The sequence below is a fragment of the Syngnathus acus genome, chromosome 10 (assembly GCF_901709675.1).
Source record: "Syngnathus acus chromosome 10, fSynAcu1.2, whole genome shotgun sequence".
NCBI classification, from domain to species: Eukaryota; Metazoa; Chordata; class Actinopteri; order Syngnathiformes; family Syngnathidae; genus Syngnathus; species Syngnathus acus.
In genome coordinates, this window is record NC_051095.1 from 4609579 (window position 1) to 4635566 (window position 25988).

At 43.7% G+C, this 25988-nt stretch overlaps 1 protein-coding gene across 2 annotated transcripts; it reads left to right on the forward strand.

Moving 5' to 3' along the window:
- Window positions 1–3483: 3483 nt before the first annotated feature.
- LOC119128343 (inactive ubiquitin carboxyl-terminal hydrolase 53) lies at window positions 3484–20859 on the forward strand. Of its 2 annotated transcripts, XM_037260644.1 has the most exons (18): window positions 3484–3891; window positions 6824–7013; window positions 7631–8075; window positions 9010–9102; window positions 9186–9320; window positions 10464–10574; window positions 11401–11483; window positions 11557–11641; window positions 11769–11915; window positions 12742–12891; window positions 13712–13874; window positions 14135–14284; window positions 14804–14944; window positions 15520–16267; window positions 16690–16748; window positions 19001–19055; window positions 19281–19930; window positions 20000–20859. In XM_037260644.1, exons 3-18 carry the CDS (start codon window positions 7932–7934, stop codon window positions 20077–20079), a joined length of 2994 nt encoding a protein of 997 aa, XP_037116539.1. In that variant the 5' UTR covers window positions 3484–3891; window positions 6824–7013; window positions 7631–7931; the 3' UTR covers window positions 20080–20859. The 2 variants fall into 2 exon arrangements, with proteins under 2 accessions (XP_037116539.1, XP_037116538.1); XM_037260643.1 differs by lacking the exon at window positions 6824–7013.
- Window positions 20860–25988: the final 5129 nt, after the last annotated feature.

Below are 25988 nucleotides of genomic sequence, written 5' to 3' on the forward strand. Positions count from 1 at the left end.
GACAGTACCCTCACCTAGCAGGGTCTTCTTTTGGCCCAGAAACAACAGTCTTAAGGCCAAAACTGTTTTTCCAAAATGAGGTTCTTTTGGCCTTAGTCTGCCAAGTGCGAACCATTTCTTGCTAGCGCGCCTAAAATTAGCCCCAACTCCCACGAGGCTTTGCCGTGCCGGACATGCAACTGCGCAGCCTCGCATCAGGGAATCGTTTCACTCATCGATTGAAAAATCTACGATCCACTGAAACCGCAACAAGTGAGCCACGATAGGGCGAGGGACGACTGTAAATAAAAACGATATATTACCTCTCTTGATTTAAATGTACTTTATTGTGCCAGAATCGGGCATCTCACATTCCAAACGTCATTCAGAGACAGCTTGGAATGCTGCCACTCCCTTTACCACCCACCCACCCCTCACTCTCCAATCTGACTCACTGCTCTCTTTCAGGAAGTCGAGCCTTGGAAATATATTTAGTGCCCCTCTGCATTCAAACAGATGCGTCAACTCCACGTGAACTGCGATTTGAGCGTTTATCAGAAGGCCCAAACAGGAAATTATATTGGCACGGGCGGCGTAGTTCCACCGGTCAAGGAGGGTGGAGGGAAGCCAGACAATTCGATTATTAGTGTCTGACTGCTTTCCCCTCAGGCGTGTTTCTCTTGGCATGAGGCAGCGCAGTCACAATCGGACGCTGGATTATCAACTATGTACTGAGTTGATTTTGGTTTTAAGCCAGAAAAAGGAAGGCGGATTTATTTATTAACTTGTATACAAGTCAAAATATGAAAAGTTGATGCGTCAAATTTTCAAAGTTTCATTTTAATCGTAGTCATTTGCTGGAAAGTGTTGTTTCGCATCAGGTTCCATCAGGTGGCCGCCCGCCCGCCCTTCCCTGGAGCGCCATCAGCAGTTTCCCTGTTGTTGTCTTCGCTCCCTCGGGTTACAGTCAGGAGCTCAATGTCAAGCGAGCGTGCTGACGGCGGCTAAATGACGCCATCCTTAGCGTACGCGGGTCAAGCGGAGGAAAAGACGCGAGGGCACACAGCCCTCGAACAACTGATGGACGCTCGCAGCAGGTGTCCGTTCTCCTGGGAAAGTGCAAAGCCTTTTGGGATATCTAAAAATACAAAACTGCGGGTCAGCCGGGGTGGTGTTTGGTAACTTTGTGAGCTCCTGAGATGAGGTGAACTGGCCGCAGCGTGTTGCCCATGAATTATTGTCGTGGAAATGTTTGTTTGGACCCCCAGGGGACCAATTAGAATCGCGGTACAAACACAAGCTGTCGTCGAGGGAGTCCTTGACACAATTCATCTCCCATTAGAACCAATTGTGTTTTCCTCTGTCAAAGATTTTCCCAGTGTGGTACTAACAGTGGTACATGAGCTCCCTCTAGTGGTACGTGAAAGTATCACTGAATTAATTATCCAAATTGTATGTTAAGCTTTTTTTTTTTTTTATTCCGGTACAGCGCATTTTCTCAGTACAGTTCAGTTGTATTTCACTTTCAAGTATGATATATTATTATTTAACCTTTACAATTGTTTGTTTTTATACATTTATTAGGTTTTTTACTTCACCTTGCTAACTTCAGACTCGTTTTTGAACACCACATTCTGCTATGGCGTTTTGTTGGTCGTTCTGGACTGGTGCTTCTTAAAATGTGAAAGTAAATATTTTTTTGAAGTGTTACATGAGTTTATAAACGTGCTGGCCCGTTGGAATAGGTTTATATGCATTGATGCAAATTTTGCAGACATGGCTGCATGCCAGTACCAGACGGTCAAGTGCCAACAAGGGAGTGATGCTTATATCATCCACTTTTCTGCAGTGGGTGACCTCAAAGAAAGAAAAAGCACATCATCACATCATCAGCATGCTCTTAGTGAGTCAGGAAATAATGAGCCACAAAGTCATCATGGCAGCAGACACATGAAAGCTTTCTTTCCCACAGATGGAAGCAGGGAAAATGTTGTTGAAAAACATCTGAAGACTTAATTTAATAATTTAAAATGTTTACAAACGTAGCAGAACAGTTCTTGTCAGTTAAATGCATTTACACTTTGTCTGTTATATGAACATTCTTGCGCTCTGACGTGCCCCCTAGTGGTGAGGAGGAAATATAACAACTATTAACCAACGTGAGTCTATTGTAATAAAATCTGTTACAAAATTAATGAATGTCGATCGTGAGGGAGAATAACAAACGAACACTACGTGGGCTTGTTAGAAAATAAATTATCTACATTAAAAGGGAGGCAATATTTATTAGAAAAAAAAAATCCCATGTCACAAGAGGGCTACAGTCATTTAAAGCGTTATCGCCACGCTCCGAAACTTTTAAATTATTTCAAAAGGAAGTGTTATATGTCCCCCGGGGAAATGCATGGAAGGAAATAGCTCGGTCTTTCAATGGACTCCTTTCAAGTACTTCCTGGGGAAAGCCTGGACTCTCCTGATACATTGTGACCCCTCTTCACACAAACACTACATCAACACAAGCGCTTTTCCTTTTTGCCTTGATTTACTTGAAAGTGGATTTACATGACTTGCAAATGCAACGGGATCCAATACAAGTGGCGAGCAGTACATTCTTTTATTGAAACGCTCACTTTTGATGGACACTATGTCAGAAAGCTGAATGGTGTTTTTAAAATTGTGGAATATTGATTTATTTTTATTTATCTCAAACACAACATGAAAACTGCACATAATAATAATAATAATAATAAACTTTATGTAGCATATTTCAAACAAGGATTGCAGGTCAAAGCATGAGTGCAGTGGAGGAACGTTCGGGGGTGGAAAAGTTAGTCATTAAAGTACAGTGATCCCTCGCTACTTCGCGTTTCGTTTATCGCGGCTTCACTACATCGCGGATTTTTTTTCCAAATTAAAAAAACATTTAAAAGTCAAAATAAAACTTCTAAATTGAGGAAACATGTGTCTAACCTTTGGGACAATGTAGTATTGCTCCAAATATTCGTTTACATTTCTTTAGAAGTCCGTTTTCGCGTGTTAGCACGACGGCGAATTAGCATCTTTCCGCTAACTCGTTAGCCTGCCCAGTACTTCTTGTTGGTGACCGTACTTCGCGGATTTCACTTATCGCGGGTGGTTTTTGGAACCAATTATCCGCGATAAACGAGGGATTACTGTATACCAAAACAAGGAAGTATTTAACACATACAGTGGACAACAAAGATTTTTTAAAAATTTTTTTTAAAGTGTGTTGGGCTTTAACTGTACGTCGCTTTTATATAACACGAGTTCATAACGCAGATGGCGTCTGGCTAACGAGAGCCTGCAGATGTCACTTTTGCCTCCGCTGTGCTCCGTTGGAAAAAAATAATAATACAACAAATATGCAATCCGTACAACTGCGCCATGGCCAGTCAATATTTAACAGCCAGCCCCCCCCGTCCCGTTTAATCATTCGCTGACACACAGTAGTGCAGAAATAGCAAATGTGCATGCAATGTGCAACTTGTGCAAGTGTGTATGTACACGCGTGAGTGCGTAGCACGCCGCAGGAAGGAGAGTCGAGGAGGAAGGGGCGTGACTTGACTTGGACATCTCGTCCATCTCTCCTCGAAAAACATCTCGAATCCAGTTCAGGTGCCGAAAGCAACAAAGTGGACCGGTCCGTTTATGGTGCCTCGTCCGGGACTACCGCCGCTGAACCAGCCTCCCTTCCTCTTCCTCATCGCAGCCTTCAAAGCAAATCCGCTTCAAACCGTAAAAGGAATTATTTGTCACAAGAAAGGCGACATTTGGAGTTGAAAACAAGGACGGAAGTTTGCGGTTTTTCCCTACGTCTCCTCCCACTTTTCAATTTCGCAACTCTTGCTTTTGAAGATATTGCAAGCACATCTATTTCGGACTATCGCCAAGGTAAATTCATTTTTTACATTTATTTTGATTATTATTATTGTTTATATTGGAGTACTGCGTGTTGGAAACGTACCTGAACGCAGGTAAGCGCAAGAATCAGGAAGTCAGGTCGACCAGTATATGAAACAAAGTTAAGCATTATAAGCATAACTAACGAATTAAGCCAAATATAAAGCGACGTCAAGGTTCATGTCGTGCGGGAAAAAAAGTTTGTTGTTTACACACCTCTGTCGTATGTTGACTGCCAGCCAAGTCAAGTGTTCACTCGTGTGGTAGTAAAACAACAAGTCGGAGGGCAAAGTTACAAAAAAGAATCGTCAAAAACCTACTTGACAATTCGCGTTTTTAAAGAATTAAGTATGAATAAAGCGCAGTTCCAACAAAACACCAGATATACACTTTCACTGCGGCTTTATTTACGATGTGGACAAAAGGATAGACAACCAATTAAACGATAAACTTGAATAATTATTAAACAATATCCCACACTAACAGTATGAGTAGCAGACAAAATGGAATGTCGACTTTGAAGTATTAAATGAAAGAACGAATGCTAAAAGTGGTCAAAATGTTCTCATATTGGCAGTTTTAAAGAAACACTCGAGGTTCTGAGTTCGAATCCCAGCTCTGGCCTTCTTGTGTGGAGTTAATAATTTGTGACGTGATCCAGGTTGTACCCTGGTACATAAAATAGATGGACGACCACCTGCAACAACCTGCACGATGCAATGTTTGCTTTCTCTGGTGAAAAACCAAAAGTGTCGTGATCCAATGCCGTTATCTGAGCTGTACGGCTCATCCTGAATGACACCATTATGGTCGATTTCTGTCCTTCAAAAGGGAGTTGGAAGCATGTCGACAAACCTGTTTTTGTCTTTTCTGTTTGAATTGAGCTCTGCGGGAAAAGTCTGCTGGCATGATTCTGGAAGGACAAAAATTAGGTTACTGGGGGTCAAGATGGTAGCTGCTGAAGTGACACACTTTAGGACTAAAAGGAAACTGACATGTTGGAATTCTTGACATGAAAAGTAGTGGTAGTATGCGAATCATTCCCTGGCATTGCCCCGCCCCCCCCCAAATAAATAATATCTTCCACTCCAATTGCTCAAATGTTGCTATATAAATTCACTGCCGCTTCAAGGCCTTTGTTTATGAATACTTAGGTTACTGAATCTCGATTATTTCGGAAATAATTGAAATCATGATTATGTAAACAATCGTTTATTTTTGTTATAACATTTCTTTGAAACACAATAATTATGAAAGTTCCTTTAATGGACCGAACATGTAACTTTTTTTTAGAACAATGCAAATAAATGTACTGCATAAATTCAAGTATAGCGTCCTTGTATAAACAAAAATTTGTGTCTATTAATCGTTTTTCTTACGATTATGCCAATTTTGTAATCATGCAATAATTGTAATTGAATTTCGATGAGCCCTAGAAGAAATGCATACTCTATTATTTTTTTCAGGGGGATTGATTAACAAAGTCTTGACTTTGGTTACTGTTTGATTTCAATTTTTGACTAATTGTTTTTAAGTGAAAAGGAAAGCAAGAGTTTGCTCTTGTTCACACGAGTGGGAAGTCTTGGATCCCGGAACATGTGCTTCTGTGTTGTTGTAGCCTTTCCTCTGCTGGACAACAGCGAGGAGGAATAGCGAGTGAGTCAGCGCCCTGTGGGTGATCCGATCTGTTCCGCAGGCCCGAACGTGGCATTGTTGTCCGAAAGGCTCCACAGCCACCTTCTGTCTGTCGGGAAATAAACTGTATTTTTTTTTTGAAAGCACATTCCGCCATCTGAACAGGAGTTCAGGAAATTCCCACGGGGAAAAAAATGGATCAGATTTTGTATGGAGTCATCGGGAATTCCTGCCTCGCGCGCAAAAGCGGGCCTTTCCTAACGAGCTCGTCCATCAGTCGATCAAATGCCGATGACTTGGCGCCAAAGCTTCAACTCCCTCGGTCCCCCAGTCCAGACTTGCTGATGCGCCTCTTCGCGCGATTGCTCCGAGGCGCTAGCTTGTACATTTTCTTAATGACCGGAGAGAAAGAAGCTCTGGACATTTTTTCGCTTGACACTTCCTGGGCGAACCTTTTTATTGGCGGGCTTCCGGACTTCCCCTTAAAAGAAACAGAACAAATCATATTTGCTTATAAAACTGGGCAGCTCAGAGTATTTATTCCGTTTTCATTTCAAGCCTGCATGAATCTCTTCCGTTAGTCGTCACAAAATGTCCCTTAAAAAGTTTAAACCCATTTTGGATTGGTCGTGTTTGCCTGATTGTTCTGTTCTCTGCTATTCATGTTATTTTTTTTTTTTGTGTTCTGATCCAGCTGACGCAGTGACCCAATTTCCATACTGGGATCAATGGTTTCCTTTTTATCGCGTATTAAGTAGACTGCTCTCCATCCGTCGGCATTCCATGAGTCAATGCTGGGGGAAAATGTGATTTCGATGGAGGGAAAAACGATCATTTCTGTCTGTTGAGCTGTCGGTCGTTGCCCAATGGATAAACGCAAGGCGGCGACCGAGCCGCTGAAATTGATTTCAAGGGGATCCGATTTTCTCATGGAGATTGGGTTTTTATTAGACAATCGTAAAATGGCAGATGACGGCAGGCTGTAAGAATGCCGATGCTGGCTCGTCACTCTTTCGCCATGCGCCTCTTTAACCTCTGTGGCTTGTAACCTGGTCCGGCTCAGTCTAAAAATGTGTCGGGGGGTCAATTTCGAAATGCTTTGTCGGACAAAAAATATGTCATGGCTAGCTAGCTGTGAAATTTAAATGATCTCTGTGAAATATCTTCATTGCTACTAGCTAGCATCTTAGCTAACACGTATTTCAAAATTATTTTCATACAAGTGTTATACATGGATTGACTCTTTGTATTTAGGGCGTCAAAATGATTGGCAGGTGTTTTTTTACAGCCCCTTTGACCTCGTCACACCTGATAATAGCTGCCGCTTTCGAGTGCGGCGCTCGGCGTACAGCAGTGGCAGGACGGCGCCGCGTTCCACTCTTCCCGCCAGACCTGAAACTAATCTGCAAAACTCTTAAGCAACTCCGAGCTTAAGTGATTGCTTCGGAATCCCGTTGCCATGGAGGCCGGGCTGCAAAGTACGTGCCCACTCCCCCGCTACTCTTTAATTGAATCGCACGAGGATGATGACTGTCAAAGCAGCGTTGAAACTCGAATGGCTTCTTCCATGCTTGCCGTGTTGTCATCTGTCCGTGATTCTTGAAATACCACAATGGTAAATGTTGTCGGACCGGTTTTGGCTAAAAGCCTCGCGGTAAGGTTCGGGTTTTCTTTTGGTCTTTGTACATAAACATGTTCGGCCATCTTGGTTAATGTGTCGCATAGACCAGAAGATTAATGAATGACAATAATGAGATTCAATTGGTGACATGTCCCGGCTACCGCGAGTCAGTTTGTTTTGTTTTGGCTTGACAAACGTTTTGTTTGTCAACGCTCAGTGAAAGCAAGCGGACGTGAAAGCGCCGCCGTTGCCGGGTACGCGCTCCAACTCGACCTTGTCATCTTTTTTAAGAGCTGTTTGTAAAAGTTAATGTGCAAGCTTTGTTGACATTCCTTAAAAGCTTCAGTTGGGCCAAGGGTGGGGAACATTTTATTTCCAAAGGCCACCATCGAAAATGTATGAATGTTAATGATATACAAGATTCCTGGCCAGGTTGTGAAATCCAAATGATCTCATTGTGGTTGTTTTGGACAGAAGCTGAACGTGGATCTTCAGACCGCTGAATGTCCTGAGAAGAAGCATCACAAATATGTGGCAAGAAGAGTCCTCAGTGGTTAGAGGACATCGCACCTGTGGACCAGTAAACCTCACAGACGTGTTTCTTGGATTATAAAACCACGCCCCCCATCCTCGGACCCACCTTTTGATTTTTAGACCTTCCTCATGCACGCAAGACATGGACTAGTGGCCCATGTGTAGCAGGACATCTACAGCTCGTGGGATTACATAGCCCCAGACCTTTTCAGGGGTCACTTTACTCCTTCAAGTAAACCCGATGGCATTACTCAGGTTGTTCAGGAAGCCCGGAAGCAATCTGGGGAAGGGCTACCAGCCGGGGAGCATGATGTCTCTGGCCCCCACCAAAGGACTTCTGAACGAACCGGGCCAGAACAGCTGCTTTCTCAACAGCGCCGTGCAGGTACGACTTGGCTTGTTCCGCTAACATCTAGCCGGCGTGCTGGTTCATTAGATTGAGTCCCAAATGCTGTGTGACGGTTTATTAGAGTGCGATGAGAGATCAATAAATTAAATATCTGAGGTAAATTAGAAAATTTAACACTCAGGCTCTGTTCACAAAAAGAAAAAAGTAAAATCAGCAAATTTGAAATGTTTGGTACTGTAGAGTTGCTGAGTCACGACTATCACAACAAATTTTAAGTGACATTAAAAATGTAAAATCAGTATTATTGGATTTGGAAAAAAAAAATGCAATTGTACTGTTTACACTACTTGAAAAAAATCAAAATGAGCTGCAGTGGATAAACAATGGATGACATACGTTTTGTGACATTTTGTTGGGTAGTGTGTCATCACGTTTGACTCATTCTAAAATATGCGCTTTGTGACAGAAACAGTTGGGAAACTCGGAATTAGGTGATGTCAGTGACGTGATACTCGAGCGTTAAAGCTCACACACCTGTTCCAGAATTGCGTCATCCCCTTAAAATATAATAACACTGCCTCTACCCTGGAAATGCTTAAAATGACATTTCTCTCAATTATTATTATTTTTTTGTTATTCACAATCCAGTCTCTACATTTATTTTTGTCTTTGCCAAAGCTGAACGTCAAGTCGTTTTAGTCACCCCCCCACCCCCCCCCAGTGTTGTACGACGAAACAATACACTTGACGGTTGTGTTGTGTGACTGGTGGGGTGTTGGCTGCTGGGTTGCCTCATGGTTTTCCAGTCAGCCGCCTGGAGTGAGGTCACCCTCCAGCCCTGCGTGACTCACGGGGTGAGGCGGCAGATGAGCTGGTTGGGGATGAGCAGTCTCCCCCCCGCTGGCGTGGTTTCTCTTCCGGAAGACCTTGGAAATGCAAAACAATGTTTGTTTTGTGTCCAATTGTGTAGGTTCTTTGGCAGCTTGACATCTTCAGACGAAGCTTGAGGCAGCTACCAGGCCACTTCTGTTTAGGCGAGTCGTGCATTTTTTGCGCATTAAAGGTAAAGAGTGTTTCGGGGAAGAGCAATTTTCTGTTGTTGTTTTTTTTGCACCAACACCCCCCCCCCCCCCCTTCTCTCCTCAGGGCATTTTCTCCCAGTTCCAGCACAGTCGGGAGCGAGCGCTGCCTTCAGACAACCTGCGTCACGCCTTGGCCGAGACCTTTAAGGACGAGCAGCGCTTCCAGCTGGGCTTCATGGACGATGCCGCAGAGTGCTTTGTAAGTTCCTCTGGAAACCCCTCGGGAGGGAAACGAGCGTAACCGGGAGAGTGTGTGTACCCGTGTGTACCGCAACAAACAGTGGCGAGGTCACAGAAAAGAGCTTCTGTCTCTCCTTTCCTCTCCCATCGAGCCCCCTAGCAGGTTGCCGCTAAATATCGAGATGACAGATTATATAAGTGCTGAGGATTGCATCACTTCTGCGTTACGCCGAATGTGTTGATTTTAAAGCAAATAAAAAAAATAACTAAATAGAAAGGGGTAGTATGGACAACCGAAGCAAATAGGCCGAATCTTTGCTAGGTGCTGCCACTTTGGTTCGAGGGGCTTAACTCATGAGCCAAATGGCACCTGTGAGAATCGCGGGAACTGCGGGTTTTTATTTTTTATTTTTCTATTGATTTATTTTTTACATTTTTCACCTCATCTCGTGTCTCTGAGTTTGACATTTATTTTTTGGGATATGGGGGAGTATCGATACCACTAATGAAGAATTCATTAGTCAAGGATAATAATAATAACAATTTAAAATTAATATGAATATTAAAATAATAATGAATGAAGAATTCATTAGTCAAGGATAATAATAGTAATATTGTTATTATTAATAATAATTTAAAATTAATATGAATATTAGTAATATTAATAATAATAATATAAGTATTATTTAAAATTAATATAAATGATACAAATAATAACAATTATTATTATTATTATTATTTAAAATGAATATAAATATTAATAATAATAATAATAATGATAATAACCATCCTAAAACATCTTGATGAGTACTAATTGAGGAAATAAGGAAATAAATAAATCTAGCTTTATTTACAATGGCTCTGCGGCAAAGTTGTTTTTGCAACAACGTTAATTGCTCACAGATCTTTACGCTTGAACTCTTGGCACGCCACTGGAGAATTGAGCATCCGTTGTAAGATGAACTGGCTGTGAAGCTGCAACCGTGCAGTCTTGAATATTTTATCACGTGGAGACCTGACAACACCTGAGTCACCGGGCGCTTGCCTTTGAAACCTTATGCCTAAATTTCACCTCGCTCTGTCCCATCCCAAAGCTGACTGGGCGCTCTTAGCCAGGCTGTTTTTTGGGGTTGTTGTTGATTGATGTAATATTGTGTGACAGGAAAATATACTGGAGAGAATCCACTTGCACATCGTGCCCGAGGAGACGGACGCGTGCACCTCAAAGTCTTGCATCACCCATCAGAAGTTTGCCATGTCGCTTTACGAGCAGGTCAGTAGGACGTCATTTCGCTCGCAATTCGCTTGCGCCAATGCCGGAAACCCCAACTCGCAAGGCGCGCGCATGAATCAACGTCTGAGACTGTGCGAGTCCAATCCGTCACGTTCTGATAGCGGGCGGCCTCAGTGGAGTAAGGCCGATTTGATTGGACTCAGGTTCTTCAATGCAGCATCAGCAGAAGCCACTAAATCACAGATGGTGTGTGTGTGCGTGTGTGTGTGTGTGTGTGTGTGTGTGTGTGTGTGAGAGAGAGGGAGTGTGTGTGAGACACACACAGACACGCAAACACCACTGGGTTTTGCGTGATGCTGACTCGCTTTAACAAACCAGTTTGACCTCACTCTAAAATACATGAAAAAATTTGCATTCAAAAATGATATACATTGCATTTTTATTATGTTTATATGAAAACACAAGATTGTAATGAAAAGGAGCACAGGGAAAATGTCCTGCCCCTTTCTACAGAAAAACATTTCATTTTCCAATTTCCCCTTTTGCCATTTCATTTAAAAAAAAAAATCTGCAGTTTTATAATTAATATACCCTATTCTGCAGACCACTGTCTAAATTAAAATTTGCATTTTTTAACACTTTTCTTTAATGATCTTATTAAAGCAAAAAAAAAAAAACAACTAACAATTTTTTAGGATTATTTAAAAAAAAAAAAACGGTGCTTGCTGAATGAGCATGTTTGCAACTGCTGGCCCGGCATGCACACTACAACCTTGGATCTTTTTTTTTGTTGCTACAGCAGTGAATGTAATTGGCCAGGCAACAATGATAGACATTTTTGCTCACTTTGTCTCCCCGTCTGCAGTCTGTGTGCCGTAGCTGCGGGGCCTCATCTGACCCGCTGCCGTTTATAGAGCTGGTTCATTACGTCTCCACCACCGCGCTCTGGTAAAGCAACAAAAACATGCTCATTACCGTCCTCGTCCGCCTCACTTGTCCGTTTGGCTCTCCTCTTCCTCAGCCAACAGATGTTACAGCGCAAGGACGAAACTTTTGGAGAACTGTTACAAGCGGCGTGTACAGTCGGAGACCTCCGTAACTGTCCCGTAAGTGTCTTGGAAACGGTTTCAAAATAAACTCATTCATTGCCAATGACGGTTATAGACGTCCATTTTAATTGGGCTGGTGGTGAATGAGTTCAGGGTTTTTATTTTCACTCTTTTCCCACTGTAGAGCAAATGTGGCCAGAGGATTCGGATCCGACGTGTCCTCATGAACTCCCCAGAGATCGTCACCATCGGCTTCGTGTGGGATTCGGACCAGTCGGACCTCACCGAGGACGTGATACGCTCGCTGGGGCCTCACCTCAGCTTGTCAGCGGTGAGCGCCGTACACACCGCTCACACCGTCGTCAGCTGCGACCGTTGCGTAATCAGTCGGTGCCCCGCCGGGGTCTCCCTGCCCCGCTGGTCAAAAAGCCCCCCCCCCCCTACTTTTAGTTCGTGTCAACCGGTTCAAATCCCCTCCCTACCAGAGGAGGTTGAGCGCCGTTGGCGAGTTGTACAGCGCTGCTGGAAATCAAATGGGGGTGGGCTCCTCACACGTTACATAACTTCCGCACTCAAGTGTTGAGTTTGTTTATTTGACAGCCCTCTCTCCCGCATGTTTCTCGAGCGCTCGCCGCAAAAAGCCCCGATTCATTCGGGAGTGTTTAATGTGACATTATTGGGTGTTAAATGCAGACCCACCACCACCGCCCCGATTGTTTGCGAGCTATTGTTTGCGAGGGTGAGAACCGGCTGAGCAGGAAACGCGCGAGGATGAAACCGAACCTATTTTTTGACATTCGAGTGCCGTTTCCCTCTGGAATTTATATTTTGTGTGTGTTTTGGGCAAGGGGTCACCCAACATTTTTTGGTCCACAAACTGGTTTCATGCAAAATGATATTTTGATGGACCAGTATATAAAATAAAATAATAAAATAAAATATATAATCAAAAATCTTGGGATAATTATTTGTCCCCCAAAAGTTTTTGACTTTTTTTTTAGATTTTGCTACTGTATTACGTGACCGAGATGAGACCTTTTATGACAACAACAAATTCTTCAATGCAGCTTTATGCTAAATAACCTTTAGACTTCACCGGTTTACTTTTGGATCTTTTATCCAGTTGTGATTTAAAGCCGCTGTTTTTGTGTGCGCAGCTTTTCTACAGAGTGACCGACGAGCACGCCAAAAAGGGTGAGCTGCAGCTGGTGGGGATGATCTGCTACTCCAGCCGCCACTACTGTGCCTTCGCTTACCACACCAAGACCTCCAAGTGGGTCTTCTTCGATGACGCCACCGTCAAAGAGGTGCCTCAATCGTACACTAACCATTATTTTGCGTTCCAAAACAAAGTCGAATATTACAAATGGTTGCTCACCATTTTATGCCCAACTCAAGTCGCATTGCGCAGAGCTCAGGCAAGCTAGCTGCCAAGTCTGCGCAATCCTAATTTGGATCAGCGCCAAATTGTCCATAGATACAGCAGAACCTCCATCGATGAACGCATTCTGTGTGGCTGCATGACTTCAAGCACAAACTCGTCATTTTATAATGTGCAAAGGTAATTAATTAACTATGTAATTAATTATGTAAAGAAGCACTTTGGAAAAATTTCCCAAATGAAACTAAATGCAGTTCGACGTTTGAAGCTGCCTGACTTTTTTTTTTTTTCTATGAATTGTGAGCCAACATAATTTTTAAAAAATGTTTTAGTCTACTTTGTAAAATACATTATTTATTGACTTAATAGTTTGCTTATTGTACTCCACTTTCCCATGCTTGCATTTTCAATAGCTATCACACTTTCCGTTGTTCCTGCTCGCCCTCATCTCGCCGCTGTAATCTTCATTTGCTTAATTAAGAAGCACACGGGGCATCTGCTAGCCCACAGCTCGCCTTGGCGGCGTCTCCGCGCCGGCACCTGACGAAGCCCCGCTAATGTGATTGTTCCACGCGCTCGCCAATTGGACTGCGAGGATGCGTTTTATCCTCGTTTTCTTTGCAGTCATGCTTTGGCTTCCGTTCCGACATCTGCCGCTGCTCACGGCTTTTATTTGAATGTGGGAGTGGTTGTGATTTTTTTTTTTTTCTCACATGCTGTCCTTTCTCCTGATGTTCTCACTTTAGGTCGGGTCCAGGTGGAAAGATGTGGTCAGCAAATGTATTAAAGGTCACTTCCAGCCTCTCCTGCTGTTTTACGCCAACCCGAATGGCAGCGCTATAACGCCAGAGGATGCGTCACAACAGAACCTGAGGCAAACCCAGTACAAGAAACTTGAAAATAAAGAAGGCAAGTCATGCAAATGGAATGGTGGATGTGTTGAAGTCAATCTCGTGCAGGCAGAGAGCGAGAGAGAGAGCAACATCTCGCTCTTGGATTATACACCCCAGGATTTGTGAGCTCGGGGAGGTTTTATCCCCGTTTAAAGATCCTCCTCAAAACCTTCCATGCTGGCCGTAGACCAGGTCCAAGTCGGGTGGCGGCCCGCCTGAAACCATGGCGTGGTGGGCTCACGTGTGCAACAATGTGTTTTCATCTTCCCGGTTTAGGTGTGACCTCTCCACTTGCGTCTCCGAAGAAGCTGGAACTGACCAAGGAGAATCTGAACGCGCTGCTGAGTTTTCCACGCTCGTTACATCAGAAAACGTCAAACACCTTTAGCCGCAGCGGTGCGCATACTAGCGGAGGACGTGGGCAAGGTAGACTTTGAGATATTTGAATTAGATTTCCACAGTTGGAACTAGAGACGGACGAGTACAGATACCAAGTGTCGGTATCGGTACAGATACCAGCCTTATTTTGAGGTGGCGGTACTTTTGAGGCCATTTTACAATCAGGAAGTAGAAAATTAATTTCATGCAATTTGAAGGAAAAATGGTATATTGAATACATAGGTCTATTTTTGAGATAATCTGTCATTGCTTTAATTACTAGTGGTATCGGCACTTGGTATCGGTGACTACTCAAGATTTGAGTACTGGTATCTGTCAGGAAAAAAAAAAGTGGCAATGATCACCCATAGTTGGAACCTACAGATACATAAAAGAAGAAAAGTTAAATAAAAATAAATAGCAAAATAAATATTAATAAATAAATAAATAAATTGGCAAAAAAAAAAAAAAGTAAAAATTTTCTAAACTAAATTAAATTAAAAAAAAAAGTTTAAACCACCTTTCTGTACCCTCATGACTTGCTATTGTATACATTTTGTTTGATAGTGAAAATCGGCGCCGACGAGCCTAAGCGTCAATTCCGAGAGATCGTAAGAGAAGTTACGCAGCTAGCCAGCAGAGAGGCGCATCCAGTCGGAAGAGACTCTGATCGAAGCGGTCATCGCCGGCCGGAATCACGCTCCAGAGGTTGGTCAAACATCCTCATGTCCACCCTGTACATGTGACGCCGCGCATGAAACACGCACGGGGAGAATTCCCAAGCTTTTATGACACACACGAGAACGGCCCACGTCTCGGGATTCAGCGGACCTTATGTAAGCGCGGGTTCAGGAGCGACGTGTCAGAACGGGGATTAACTGCTGACGTCCGTCTGAGCTCTCTTTCATCCTGCTCTCGCTCAGTTGGAATTCTCTGATTTCCCTCTTCAGTCGAAAAAAACAAAATGCACAACACATGCATTTTTTTTACCAATATTTTATTAATATATTTAGATTTTATTTGTTATTTATTATATTGTATTTGTTATATTTAGATTTTCTTATATTTTAGTGTTCTGGTTATCATCAAACATCATATTGCTTGAAAAGTGACTCCGGTGATATTTGTGTCTTGGGTAGTGTGCCCGACTTTTTTTAATTCTTCTTATTATTTATTTTTTATATTATGGACACCCTCATAACTCGATATCCTATCGCCTCTGTATCACCTGCTTCAAAGTGTGCCGCTTTGAATCTGACAATATGCGTTTTACTCCCACACAGAGCCGGGTCAAGACCGGGCCAACTCTCGCTCTATCTCCCCCCCGGAAATTAAGTTCAGGCAACACGTAGAGCCTCGTCTGTACAGCAGTCAGGGGAAAGGTCCCACGCGGAGTGAGCGCCCACCCCAACTTAGCAGCAGGCCTTCTCACGAGTCCTTTCACTCCAGCTCGAGGGTTCAAGTGTTACCCAGTTTGGCGGGCGTTAGAAGCGCTCAGTACAGCAGGAGAGCGGACACCAACGGTTACGACACAGATAGCAGCCAGGACTCCCGCGGGCGTCCCGGGAGTGCGGGGAACGGTCGCAGCAGATCCAATCGTCCCTGGAAGCCTATGAGGGAGGCGCTCAATGTGGACAGTATCTTAAGAGGCGACGACGGCGAGGTGGCCGGTCCAGAGCGGAGATGGCCTCGCAGCAAGTCGCCTACACGAGAGTGGGAGGTGATGTCGGGAGGCCGGGAGGAGCGCAAGCCCAATAACCTTATGACCATCTACGAGGACGACCAGAGGCACGAAAACGGCAGCAGTCGCAGCTCGCTGGATTCGCTCGGCCGGGGCGGCTACGGTGACAAGGACAGGACGAAGGGCACGGCGACTCTTAAAGTCTACGACAACTGGAAAATCCAGCGAACGGAATCCGGCTACGAGAGCAGCGACAGAATTAGCAATAGCTCGGCCAATCTGGACTCGCCCGTTGTGGAGAACTTTCCCCCTAAAGAATTACGGCCCATACCCGAGCTGCATCTGTCACGGTAATTAAATACATTCATTCCACTTTTATATCAAAAAGCAAAGCCATCCAAAGTAGGGAGTACACATCTCAGGTATTGGTGACCATACCGGGCTTACTTCACGGTATCGGTACTCGCCACATTGTCCGATACCAGTATCGTGCGATTTTAAGGGCAATTGATATTGATTGGCGTATAAAGATATTTTTTTTAAAATGATCTCTCATTGTTGTTTGGGTAAATATTGTGTATCAAAAGTAGCATGGTGGTATCGGTGCTTGGTATCGGTGACTACTCAAGATCGAGTCCTCATACCGGTATCGGTTTGGAAAAAAACGGTATCGAACATCCCTAATCGTAACATCACACTCACCTGGAAATTGTTATGGAAAATTGTATGACGTCTTTCATGTAAGAACAAATAATTGTATTTATTTTTTTAGGGATATATTCCCTCCGAGGGGAAGTGATGATGACAAATCGGAAACTTCCTCTCCTCCTGGTAAGTCACTATTTCCAATGTATCCGAAGATTCAAAATCATTTTTTGCCCTTCTAGTTTTGTGCTATAATGAGAGCAGTTGATTGGATTATTGTCATAACTTAGTGATTGAAGGAGGAATAAGTTGTCAACATAATTTGAAAAAAAAGAAAAAATAATTCAGGAAGTAATATGATTTTAAAGCTCACCGATGTTAAAAACAGAAATTCCCTCAACAGGAACTCAGAGTTAATCTTGATGATGATGTTGGTGAGCGAGCGAGCTTGTAAGGGCCACCCAGCTGTGCTCAGCCGGGCCGAAAATGTCTGTCAGAAGGTGTATTCAGACGGGAACCCAAATCGCAGGCGTGTTTATTGCCAGGTCATGTTGCGTTTCAGAATGAAACACAAAAACAACAGCCTTACCTCTGCCAAGAATGTTTTCATCAGACTAGGGTTAAAAGTCATTCCTGCTCCCCCCCCAAGTTGTTTTGTTTCTTTTTCTTTCTTTCTTCTAGCGGATGTAGGCGTTGTGGTTTTGTTTTGAATTCAGGGCGGAGTGAGTACAAGTAGTACGTCGAGCAGCTTGAAACTACCGTCTTGAAACTTGCTCAACTTGTTTGGCAAAGTACTCCATGTGCGTGTCCATCGCCTCAACATGGCCACCTGTGCCAGAACGAAATATTCAAGTCGACTGCTCCCTTTTCCCATGAGGGGAAAGTTTAATTACCGAGCAATCCGGGTTAGGCTGGAGTTCACTTGTGACCTTATGGAAGATAAGTGGTATAGAAAATAGATTTATGGATTTTTCCATTTGGTGGCCTCGTCGTCCCCTTTTACACTCGTGTAAACAAACATCCGCTTTCCGTTTGTAGAACATTTCAGGTGTGGGGTGTTTATGTTGTATGCTAGCATTTTATCTGTCTGGAGTCAGTCTGGCCGGCATTCAGACGTGGCGGGACGGAGATCCCGTTTAAAAGGACCACGGAGGGGTCTCGTGTGGACTACTTGATGCCGCCGCTAAATCGTCCACGGTTGCTCATTGTAGAACCGCACAGGAGAGGCTATTAGCGTTCCCGCTTGCACTTGACCCTTGGGACCCCGCCAGCCCCCCTCGTGCCTGGCACAAATATTGCCGGAATGAGTTTGAACCCACGGGCTGATCTAATGGATTCCATCGCATCGCTGTTTGCGTAAATTGTCTGTCCTTGAGTTGCCGAGGCCAAGCTTGAGTTATGGGTGTCGCTCAAGCAGGCGGACATTTTAGCATTACAACGGTAGATGTAGGATTGAGCCCCGCCCCCTTTTTTTATATTGCCATTTAATGACGTCTCTTTATTTTGAAGAAAGATCACAGATCAACATTCTCAAATTGTGAATTGCCTCGTGGATTTAGCGGCTTAAAAACGCAATAGCGCCGTGGATGGAGTGGGCGGGGCATGTTCTGACCCCGCCGTAATTGCATGCCAGCACAAAGGATTTAGCCTCTAATGCTTTGAGAGAGCGAGAGTGCTGACGCATGGCAGATGGCCGCTCACTCCCTTCGCGTCGTCCGTTTGCGTGGATCACCTTTTTCCAACTTAGCTTGGTGATCTGATGACTAGACAAAAACTATAAGGTCAGGACTCTTTGGCGGTCAGACTTGTTCTTCCAAACTAAAAAAAAAAAAAAAAAAAACATTAGCTGTGCATATAGTACAGTGTTCCCCAGCGTTTTTTTTTTTTTTATCAAGGCACTTACTGTGTTTTACATTCCACAAATGTCACAAAAGTGTTTATTCTGAAAGAATGATGAGACAAAATTGGACCCCAAAATGTCCGGTTCAGATTAAACTGCAGAATTCCAACAACTTGCGAATATTTGTTTCCTTGAACGAACCCTGACGAACTCTGATGTGCATACATTCGCTGCCAACACTCAAAGGGGCTTTACAAGGTACAAGTCTGAGCCTCCCAAATCTCATTTCATTATTTGCTCTTGTAAAGCTGCTGGAGTTCTTTATTAGCTCCATGTTAGTAGGCGCCAGATCCTCTTGGAGGGTCTGTGCTCGTTGGCTAGACCGGATGTACTAAGTGCCCTCTTCGCCCCCCCAGGCGACACAAGCTGCTCTGATACTTCCGTTCCCGACGCAGAGCCTCGTTGTGACCCCTGTTAGATAACACGCCTAAAACATCATCACATCGTTCCCTTTGTAAAGTCAAAGCTGCGACAGATGTCGGCTAGGTTTATTTCGGACCATTTGGTGCTGGAAATAAAATTTGTTTTTCTTTTCCAGGTGAACAAGGGAAAAAGTCTCTGAACCTGCATGACTCAAACAATCCTTTACAGAGGTAAATTGCTTTCAATGCGTTCATGTTAATCTTCAGTCAATCGAATGCTTATGTATTCATTCATTTTTTGTTTGTTTATTCATTATATTTATTCAATAATTTTATTTATTATCTTTAATTGATTTATGTATTAATTTTTATTTATTTATTTAACCAATGTTTTTTTTCTTCAATTTATTATTTAACGAATATTCATTTGTTTATTTATTTATTTATTTGAAATAGAAAAAGAGCCTTCCGATACACTCCTGGAGTCTTGGAAAACGGCCTGGACAGCGAGAAAGAAGAAAACATTGATAGTCCAGTGAGCCCGGTTCCGCCTTACTTGCCAAGGACTATCAGTTCTGATTGGATCAGTTCAGACGACCTCGGACGCTTCTCTGAACACGAGGAGCTCCGCAATGATGACTTTGCACGCAACTCCCCCCCTCCGCTACCCCCTAAACACTTTGGCGGAGATCGCACGAGCCCGTCAGAACCGCCAGAACTACCGGCCCGCCGGCCCAAAAGCACCACCCCTGCACTCTCAAACAACACCCTCATCCGCTGGATCGAGATGCCCGCCGAGCGCAGGCTCTCGTCCGACGCCAGCTCCAGCAGGTCTTCGGACCAGGACCGCAACGACTTGTCGGAGAGCGAAGAGCGGCTCCCGGGCCGAGAAGGCGCCGACTCCCCCGATGTGGTTCTGCCCACAACTTACTTCTCGGTGGATAACTGCATGACGGACACTTACCGGGCCAAATACCATAAAAGGCCCGCCTTATACATGAGAGCAGAGGAGCACACGTCTTCAGGGGAGAGCGATGTGGACGCCAGAGGACTTCCTGTGTCAAATGCTGAGTCATCACAACTCCCTGCAGACCGACCACAACCAGGTACCTCAAAAATTCTAGTGGGTTCGCCTGAACGTTAGCGTATACGTCTTACTATTTCTGCTTTTGCAGGCTATTCCACTTCCAACAAGCCCGTTGCAAAGTGGAACCCGGTGACCCCGAAAGGACTCGATGAGCATGGTTTCCTGTAGGGGGCGCTAAATGAGCCTCTCACATGATGACCACACCTACTGCCTCCCTCCCCGAAAAAATCACTATGCATTACGACTGACTGTTGTACTGAATGTCTTGAACGAGAATGTGGTGTGGCAGTCAAACAGATTGCTCCTCTGAACAAGATTGAATGAAAACTGAATTTGCACAACCAGAAAGGTACAGAAAAGAGGAACTGTCCTGCTTTCAGGTCAAAAGTGTACCAACTCCTGAGCAACTTTGGTACATTAATGGATCCTAGGGATTCGTATAAATGGGTACACCCACAAAGGGATGTGCGTACTGGAGCACTCCAGAGCAGGCTTTCCCTAATTTAGGGGCAGGAGCCAAAATAGGCCAAGGTGAAATCCGGTGCCAATGTCTTCCTCCTGTCTCTTTTGTGTTAATAATAAAGGCCGGGCAGATTGACCCTCCTAAGGTGACAAATAATTAATGCTTTTTTGCAGCAAGTATGTGGCACAAACAGAGTTTTAGCACTGGATGACACTCCTAACTGTACAATTTTTTTTTTTTGTAGGAAAATACAAGCATTTTGTTCCGGGTAATTGTAGTCATAATAAAATGTTCTAAATATATGTACTATTTGGTCATGGTTCACTGTTTAATAAGTGACACAGTGCCTTTTTGTATTTTTTTAGTGCCAAAGCAAGGTTTGAATCAACTGTAATTTGTAATTTTACTTTTGGATTCCAGAGATTTTATTTTATTTGTATTGATCACCACTTGTTGAGTAAAATAAACCGTTTTAATTAAACTTGGATACAGATGTTTTGTTTGTTGGCTTAAAAAGCATTGAAAAAATATTCACAATGTTATGCTGCCATCTGCTGTTAGGTGCACCCAATTACACCCAAACGTTTGTAAGTCTGGTGTTCCTTACACGCATTAGACGTTTACATTTGGTATGTTGAATTGATTCTTTTACAGTATTTATGAAGGGTTTCCCAAAGTCACACGCACAAATCTCTTAGGACCGAAAGATAAAAATAAGCCACGCTGGAGGAGTGCTTTTAAGTGGAACATGGCGGCAGTAGGCCGCCATTTTGCATCGGACGAGGTGAGTGTAAAATCTTAAAACTGCCTCCTATTTGGGTCATTTCTTTTTTCTAACTGTTTTATCACCAAGTGTAATTCCACTCCATTTTGTACATTTGTGACATCCCTTGATTATGTTGCCCATTTAAAAAGAAATTGCTACCTAGTTTTAATCAACGGTTTATTTTAATAGTTCGTCTCTTTGCCAGGTCAGTGTAAATTAGAATTAAAAACAAAAGGCTCCAGTTGAACCATCACACAACAGGTTTACAAGCTTTATTTCACAACAGGAGGTAGAGAAACCTCATGCTGAATTTTGTTGGGGCTGAGTAAATCTATTAACTATCAGTAAAGTAACAGACATATTTTATTTGAACTCGGTATGACAAGCATTTAAGTGTATTTTCACACGGTGTGCATCTGGTCTCTTTTGTTTGATCATTAATCACTTGCCTCTCGGTGAAATAAAGCATAAAAAAGGAGGCTTAATAAAAATGAAATTATTTATGATGCGCTTGATTACCAAGGTGGCTTTCCTTGCTGAAGATGAGCGATGGGAGCCTTCGGGATCGCCGCCAACCGTTCAAGCAAAGTGTGCACAAGTACTCAATCATGTGAAAACATGTTATTGACTTGAAATAATTTGCACTTGCATGAGTGCTGTATTTACTGTGTACTTCAATTTTAAGTGATGCTAGTTTCTTTGCTGCAACACAAATGTTCATGGATCAATATAGAGACAATTAATTGTAAAGAAAGCAATTTTGGGGGGGACGATAATATCAGAAAATTTGATAACCACCCGAACATTTTCTTTGCACTCATATATTTGGTGCAGCCCAACTAGTCAAAACACAGTATTGTGATTAATGTATTGTTTGTGGAATATGAATTAAACAGATAAAATCTGCCTGTTTTTATCCATCTCAGGGGGCGGCCATTTTACCACTTGCTGTCGACTGAAAATGACGTCACAGTAGCCGGTCACAGGCCACAACCAATCACGGCTCAGCTTCAGAAAACTGGTGAGAATAACATATTATTGTTATGATATATTATTTAATGACCCCCCCCAAATGATTTAGATTATAACGCAAGAACGCAAATTCCACATCTTAGATGTCAAAGAAAAAAAAAACATTTTAAATGAGAAATAGAAATGAGTCAAGATTTGTGTTTTAACAAGTTTATTGACTCTGACTTTTAGTTTTAGAACTCAACTATGTAAATAAATGCACTTTTGTTCCATATGTCAATTAAATTCAAAGTGGCTTCATTTATTAACCTGTAGAATAACCGCAGGCATAGAAATGTTACTACAGTTTGTTGTCAAATGAGATATTTGTCTCCTTGTTCACGTCTGGTGTGTTTATATTGCTGGCGACAAAGTAAAAGTGAATCTTCTTTGACCCTCTCAGAGCGATGGAGCAACCTAGCGAGTGCGTTTGTCACATTAATTCATTTTGGATCCCGCTGATATGGGCTGTGATTGCCGGTTGTCAGAGATGGCGGCGGTGGTGGCGGCGTTGCGGGGGGGGCGCCAAACGCTAAGCAATTGGACCAGCGCGGCGCCTTCCCATTATCTTGTCCCTCGCATTGTAATTATCACTTGTGCTCTTTCTGCGCCGCCGCTCCTGTCTCTCCCCCGCCATTGTAATCGTGATTGACTGGCGGGGCGGGCAAAACAGCGACGTCTTGAAAAGGCATCTCATAACCGTCCTGCCATTTTGATCCCCTCCGCCGCCATCATCCCTCTCACTTCTTCAGCTCAAAGGGTTTCGACGCCACCCTCGGCGTTGTCCTCATTGCGCGTAATGACGCTTCACGCTCGAATTGACGCAGCGTTTGTGATTTCGCATGAAGCTATCAGGATGATGTCAAACAATTAAGTTGTTTAATTGAGTGTGCTGCGTGACACACTTTTTAGACTATTCAACTTTTTTTTCTTTTCGTATGGCGTCGCTAGAAGCCATCTTGGATGGGCTATTATACATTTTTGTTGCTGTTCAGTTTAATACAGTGGTACCTGATTTTTGGAGTGTGCCACTGTTATACTAATAAATATAATAATAAATAACAGTATGAAAAGCGATTTTCCTTCAAAATAATAGCCAGATGGGTTGTAATGAGGCAAAGAGCAGCTCTGTTGTTGCCATGGCAACACAAGATCGCCCATTTGAATGGCGGTTGTTACATTTCTCTTCAAATGCGCTTCTTAGCACATTTTGCTTTGAAAGCGGTGGCTTAAAAATGACACGGGACAATACACAGCAAACGCAATGGGATTTTTTTCCCCTTTGCTTCAATCCTGTTTGTATTTATTGTGTGTGGATGCGATAACTAGTTACCGCAACAGGTCACTATAAGCGCCGTCGGGCTCGTTTGGATCCGCTGCAGGGCTGGCCACTTTTATCAGCGTTTGGGCCTTGGCTGTTATTTTTCTTTTTTCTTTTCGGTGCTGCCCTGTGACAGCATTGAGTGATACACCTTGTCACATAGGGAAGTTCATCAGCAGCCACTGAGAAGCGCCATCGATTGGGCTGCCCTGAGCCTTGCCAGATAATGGATTGGATTAATCCCTCGCCGCGGAGGACTTGTGCTTTATACACACACGCGGATGGTGTGTGCATACAAAAAAATATATATATATATACAGTCGATGGTGGTGTTTTTTGCTTGGGGCCCAAAGGGCATTTAAGTATCAGTCAGCAGAGGTGGTGATGCGTTGCTGACGTGCTGTTGATTTATTTTCTTCAGGCATTTACCTCTGCTTACTTGCCATGAGAGTTCACATTTTGAGACCTGAACACGCAACAGTCACAGGCACCCGCTTGTTCTTCCTTTTAAAAGAAACCAAGGAAAAAAAAAAACACACAAACTGATCCGAAGCCAATCATCCTCTGCGAATTCTTCCGAGCTCCGATTTCCAGTCTCATTACGATGACGAGGGTAAACAGATTCAAAGATGCAGCGTAGTCTATTAAGGCGACGCGTCGCTCGCTTCGCCCCCGTTCTTTCTTAAAGAGGCAATGCATCAGCGACGTGTCCAAGCAAAGATGAGCGCAGCCGAAGAGCCAACTCATCAGACTCATTTTGTTGCCAGCGGGGTTTACCTCAAACACTTGTAATCTATGGACTGTAATGTGATTCGCCGAGCACTTAGTGGCAATTCATCTTGCCTCGTGCCTCCCGGGCAGTGTCGTGTGTGTGTGCGTGTGTGTGTGTGTACACATACATGCTTGTTCATCCGTAGTCACGAAAAATGAAAAGCAAACTTTGTTATTGATGAGCATCGCGCATTTTTAGATGTTTCTCTCCTGTTTAAATAATATCATGGTAAAGTTGCATTGTTTGATTAAAACCCAAATTAAAGCCCTCCACTCAAAAACTACATCCAAAATTGATGTCCGTAAAAATCAGACATACCAAATCCAAGGCAGTTAATAACTTGAAAACAGTAAATACAAGAAAACTCCAAAACAAGGCCAAGTCTCAAGCTGAGTCAAAAACCAAAGAATAAAAATTTGTTTTTAGATGAGTTTTAAGACACCGCTCTTAAGGCGGCCCAATCAAACAAGATACTTTTTGTTCCTCAAGATCTGACCTTGCGTGGACCTGTGCTTTTATTTTCTAGGAGTCGTCAACCGCCACACTTGAAATTTCTTTTTGATATTGTCCGTCAAGCTTACAGGAAGCAATTGGACAAAATCTCGACGACAACTTAATCGTTGAAGGAAATGTCTCTAAAATGATCACGCGGAAGCAAAATAGCAGACCTGCCCTTCAGACTTTTCGCCAATCCATTTATGATAACCACGCCTGCTGTATTTCATAAGTGCAGGTGGTTTCAATTTGGACCTCGCCATCCCCTACGGAGCATGTATGATACTTTTTTAGCTGGCAGATGGCAGCATAGTCACAGTCGTCATTGCCGGTCGCAACCTCGGCGGCCTTCGCTAATGAGTCGCCGCGGCCGAGCATCTGTCTTGCTCATGGAATGTCACTCGTCGTGCGGAGGACGCCACGTACCGTCTGGCCTCTCTGAATTGTTAGAATGAATCCTCAATCGCGCCTTTGTAGGGATAAATGTGTATGTTTAAACTTTTTTATGGATTCATGTTCTACCCTTTTGTGGTTTTAGTGAGAACACAAAATGAGCGATCCTTTCAGGCGGCGCACCAGCACGCTAATGCTAGCTATCAAGGGCTCTTCAGGGCCCATTTTCACTCTGTGGAAATCAGCAAGTCTTAGAGCAAAGAAGAGGCGGCGTGCATAAAAGCTAATGAAGCACCCGCGTCCTCTCGGTCGTGAGTGCACTTGGCTCCGAGGCAAAGGACATCGCCAAAAAAGGGACGCTCGCCACGCGCCCGCTCCCCCCCCCGAGTGCGTAATCACAGTGCTTGATTACGAGCGGCCATTAGAAGCCGGCGATGGCGCCGCAAGTACGCTGTGAGGAATTAGGGCCTGCCTGATTGAGTTCAGTATGTTTGGAGATGAAAAAGAAAACATGCATGATGGAAAGTCTCATGGTCATCGGACCCCTTGTGCTGGTACAATCACAGCAAATTGGAGCAAACCACCAGGTGATGACATCAGCACTGTGAAGAAATGAATACAATTTACAGTCGTATCTAATGTTTGTTTTACGTATAAAGAGCTGATTCCCCCCCCCCCCCCCTTTTCTCCATCCCACCATTCTCCCTCGCTGACCATACATTGCCGCCGCATCTCCCGGTGCACCTGCTTCATCCAGCTGTCAATTACCGTGCCCAATTACAAACTGGCACGCAATTAGGGTCCGCCTCCCGCGCCGGCCCACGTCGGTAATGAGTTTCCTCAGCCATTGATGAAA